Genomic DNA, 5029 nt, shown 5'->3' with positions numbered 1-5029 from the left:
TGGATATACGAAATATGCATTTTGGTTTTTTTTACAGACAATTCTATCTTTGTAAGCAGATGTTCGATTTTAGTGCATTTTCATGAACAAACTGTTAATTTCAAAACATACACCTTTTCGATGATGCTGGATATTTGCGAAAACAACCCAATAACAAAACACACAGTTATTAAATTTGCATGAAATAAACTTATCAGAAAAGGACAATCAAGCATATATTAACCAAATTAACCTTCAATTGCTTCAATTCATGTTATTTGAACTTTCATGGATAGTGTCAATGACAATCATACCACAATTACTTATTTTATAAGAAGAGAAACAGTACTGCCCGGAAATTCAGTAAATGTAATGAAACTGAGAACAAACCAAAACCTTGATTACAAGGACTACCAGAACGGCTCATACGACAACTGATAGTTTTGAATCTCTGAATTAAACTCGTATAATTTCACAAAATGTAATGTTCTTAACAGCCCAAATCGAATCCTAGAGATGAAGAGTTGTTGAAGGATTCAGAATTATGCAAGTAATATATTTTAGAAGAACTAAGGATTTAGAACAGTCTGTTTTAAGTGAAAATTATTTCTTAGTAGAACGCAATTTTTTAAGTCGGGAACAGCAACTGCATATTCTCCATTTTCAAGGGTATTTTAACCATGTGTAGGTTTTATTTTACGTAACATTTCAGTTATCTTGATTTTAGCATATTTATAGACAGAAGTATGTGTAGATAACAATCGCTTACTTTGTTCAAACCTTTTTTTTTTGTTTTATAATTGAAGACATCGCTTACACTATATCAAACAAATATGTTTATATATAAGTACAAACGATAAAGTACATCTTTAGATTTTATTATTTTAGAACAGACATTTACAGTTAATGTCTCATATGTTCAAATTGTGCTTCTGGTTGCACATTGTCATTGTTTTTTGTTGTAGTTCATTCAATTTCTAATCCTCTTATGTCTTCATAAACACTAAGAGCATATTTATAATGTCGGTGCCTTGTCTCTCTTCTATATTCCTGGATTTTAGGTTTATAATCGTAAACCATTCCCCTGCGAAGTAAAGTATCTTATTTTCGACGCAGTCTGCATACTTTCATAACAGTTAGTTGGTACTTATGTAGTATTAATATTTGATCCATGTTAATCAAATGTAATAATGTTCAAACGTGGTCAAATACATTTTCATCGTTTGATGTTTTGTCTACAAACACGTCACAATCGCTGTCAGAAAAATCGTTAATCTCGTCATCTGAAGATCCGTAGTCTGAACCTGAGCCAGTGCTATTAATAGACAGAGCTCTGAATGCTGCAAGTGTTCCTTTAAGTGGCATCGGTGTATCAATTTTACGCATGTCTGATGCAGAAATGATTCTCTTTCCTCCGCAGTTTGTATTACCACATGAGCAGAACAGCTGACTGCATCTTTTAGATGGTTTAGCGCCCCTCGTTGTCAACTTCTTTATAGTTGCGTTGATATTTAAGAGTTGCCTCATAAGTTGATCATCCTGATTTCTGACTTTCATCTGAAAAGATTAAATATAAACCGTAAATAAGCTTTTTAGCACATAAGGAATACAGCATAAAGAAACACATATTAAGGCATTTTTTTTAATTGTTACTTTTTAACTTTAATTTAATATATTTGTTTTTTTTTTAAATAATAACTGGAAACTGATAGTAAGTTTAAGCGTTATCGTAGCAATTTGATTAGAAGAACATTTACATGAAAATCTTACCAGATCATATTTCACGGTTTCCAGTGCCTCGCTAACTCTTTCTGTTGCTGCTTCGTATTGGTATTCCATTATCAGACTTTTGAAGACTATTCTGTTTGATGCGTGTGTTTTCAATGTAAAAATATTTATGAAGATACGTTATATTTCAGTCCTTATTTATACTATTTAGGAATATAAACAAAGTCAGCATGGGGTAATGACATATCTTTTACTTGATTATTAGTTTGTTGTGAGCAAGAACAATGAAATGATTTCCCTTCGGAGTATCAAGTTTCACATGTATTGTTGTTGTTGTAGACCGTTGTCTATTGCTCGGCATGAGATTCTCAGTGTGATATTTTATACAAAAGTCACAGAGGTACACTGCCACAATGCTTTAGAATAGAAATTCCGATTGCTAAAAATAAATACTAGTCTCTTGAAAGTAAAGATGGTTGGCGGATACTTACATTTGATTTAAAATCTCTCTTTCTCGTGTTTTAGTAAGAAAATACATCTCTGCAATCCAATCGACTTATTGGCAAATAGGACAAAAGGAGATGAGGGTATATGTTGCTTAGAGATCTAATACATAAAATAACAAAAAAAAGGGTTTTGCTCTCTGTCAGGCTACATTATCATATTTTTGTACAGTCTTTGTAATTCCAAAAGTTCTGAAGTTTAAATTGTTCATAATGTAATTATTGCGATGACCATTACAATTGTTTCTTTAAGTTTTGTTGTTTACATGGACAAAACAGAAACAGAAGATAATAAAGGAACAATTTAAGCTCAAAAGCTCATATGTAAAAGGGAGACCGACAACGTAATAACATTTAAAACTTCAAAGTGATAAACAACAGTCTACAAACCAATATAAAGAAAACAAGACTTACCTATATGAACCCCTCTAAAACTGGCGGTGACCACAAAAAGGAGTATCTAAATTGATCTTGTTCAACATGCACTTTGCATAAGTTATCATTCGAGGTTGCTAGTAAGCAGAAGGGTGATAGTGTCAACTGTCCGTCAATTAAGATAACATTAAACTTCAAAATAAAAATAGATTTGAAAGAATAATATTTGGAAATAGTCTAATTTTTAAGGCAAAATTATCAAAACAAAACAGAAAGAGAACTCAGAAAAGTCAATATGGTTTATGTACTGCAATTTTGTACTAAGCCACTTTAGTGTTCTATCGAATAATATATATCAAATGTATACTAACATAATGATCCATAAGAAAATTAGTAAGTATTTACTAAGTATACAACTTGCTACTGTTCAACAAATACGAAATAAAATGCATTATCGCTATTTTGTGCATTTTTCCTTTGATCTTTTGTTGTGATAATTTTTCATATCATGCTATTCGCTTGAGATGGAAAATTATCGCTAGAAACTAAGGAGCCACGTGGCAGTGCTAATGAAATTGACATAAAATTGACAACGTCGTCATAGGTAAAATAGCGATAAACAAATTATCATTTGTCATCTCAACTCGATTGCTTTTCTCTGTTTCGCCGTGACCGGCTCAAGCGAGAAAATCAATCTCGTTGAGATAACCAACGATAATCTATAATTATATACTTTCTATCGTTTCAAAGGAGTAAGCACCACAAGATAAACTATTTGACCTCTGAACTCGCAAAACGAAATTTTGTTTTTAAATCAGGAAAATATTAGACATGAATTAATTTGTTAATGAAGTATGCTCATTTGAATCAGTAATGTCATATATGACAGCAAGTAAATGTCATCCCAAAATGTTTCTTTTTAAGACAAGTTTGACTTATGTTAGTTGGCATAGTGAGGGACGCCTGAGTCGGAGTTCGATGCGATTCTCTCAGCGGTTGTGTGTGTTAAATTGATTGGTCACATCGCATTACGATATTTGAACATCGGTAAACTACTGTCACGTGAACTTATATATAAATATGAGTTACAGAGATAACCACAAACGTTGTTCTCTTACATCAAAACTTCATATGAAAAAATATGTGTTCTTTCAAAAAATCTAATGTGTATGACTAATATCTGACAAACTAATGTAAATTGGAGAAAAAAACCAAAGAGCAGACAATAGCCGAGGGTCACCAATGGGTCTTCAACGTAGTGAGGAAATCCAGCACCAGGAGGTGGTCTTCGCCTGGTCCCTAGATAAAATAAAGATAGATAAAGTGTTGGTGTACTAGTTCAGTCGTCAAACTAAACTCCGAAACATATAATGAAATAAAAATTAAAAACAAAATACAAGACTAAAAAGGACAGAGGCACCTGACTCGGGACAGACGCAAACATGCGGTCGGGTTTAAAAAGTTTTGGAAGATCTCAACATTTCTCCAATACCTCCAGCCAAGAAGAATAAGGAAAAACATAGCAATACGCACAGTAAAACTCAGTTTAAAAGAAGTCCAATACCAGAACAGGTTACAAAAGAAACTAAGCAAAATGACAATGATATACAAATTAACAAAGGACTTATAGCAGTTACTGACAAGCCAGCTCCATCCCTGAATTAAATTGAGTGAAAGTTTATGTCTTCATCATATGAAAATCATTTATAATCCCTCTAGTTAGGGGTTTAGTATCAAACCATCATAAAATATCTGAGAAGAACATATAAAAACCCGTAATCATGACAACAACTGGTTTTAGAATAAATTTTAATCTATACTATTTCGGAATATCTTGTTTCTTTTAGATTGAATATATTTTGTTATTTTTAAATTTAAAGTGCCAAAGTTAGCCGTACAATATCGTCCTTTCAAACTCTAGTATTATGTTTATGACACGAAAACAAGACAATGTAATATTCGACCTGGCTGTAGTGCAATACTATTCATAGATATGTATATACTTCATAACAATGTTGTTTTGACATGGCAAATGTATAAGGTTTCATACATTCTATTATTGAACAGTTTTATATATCAAAGACCCCCGATGCATTATTAACCTTTAATTTGATATCTTTGTTTTGGTAAACATGTCATAGATATCTTTGACGTTTTTATAAATGACCAAAAGTATTGATATTTTCATCGTGTCATAATCATGTTACACGTATTACATTTTGCAGCTTCCTTACAGAATCTGTAAATATAAGATGAGTACCATATAATGAATATTTCCATTATTTTTTCTTTGTATCGGACATTTTTTATGGGGGAACTGATGTCCCGAATTTAATGACATTTTACATTTAAGACTTCAAAATTCTAAAAACGTCATATTCCTCAATCGCTTCTATTCAACAGAAAGGTGCAACGTTCGATAAGAAATATCAATGTTCGAAAAA

The 5029-nt window shown here is 31.9% G+C and overlaps 1 protein-coding gene across 1 annotated transcript; it reads right to left on the bottom strand.

The window, feature by feature from the left end:
* Positions 1-841: 841 nt before the first annotated feature.
* LOC139492382 (uncharacterized) lies at positions 842-1872 on the bottom strand. Its single transcript, XM_071280589.1, has 2 exons — positions 1750-1872; positions 842-1536 (listed from the first exon to the last, which is right to left on the bottom strand). The coding sequence occupies exons 1-2, from the start codon at positions 1816-1818 to the stop codon at positions 1174-1176; spliced, it is 432 nt and encodes a 143-aa protein (XP_071136690.1). The 5' UTR covers positions 1819-1872; the 3' UTR covers positions 842-1173.
* Positions 1873-5029: the final 3157 nt, after the last annotated feature.

The sequence above is a fragment of the Mytilus edulis genome, chromosome 10, assembly GCF_963676685.1.
Source record: "Mytilus edulis chromosome 10, xbMytEdul2.2, whole genome shotgun sequence".
In the NCBI taxonomy this organism is placed as follows: Eukaryota; Metazoa; Mollusca; class Bivalvia; order Mytilida; family Mytilidae; genus Mytilus; species Mytilus edulis.
Note: the sequence above shows the minus strand (reverse complement) of the source record. Positions and strands in the feature narration are given on the sequence as shown.

What these genes read in the sequence shown, in the direction of transcription:
- LOC139492382 (XM_071280589.1), bottom strand. Translation starts at nt 1,818, where the DNA reads ATGGAATACCAATACGAAGCAGCAACAGAAAGAGTTAGCGAGGCACTG. An exon ending in AAACCGTGAAATATGATCTG is followed by an intron (nt 1,537 to 1,749) that starts GTAAGATTTTCA and finishes TAATCTTTTCAG; the next exon opens with ATGAAAGTCAGAAATCAGGA.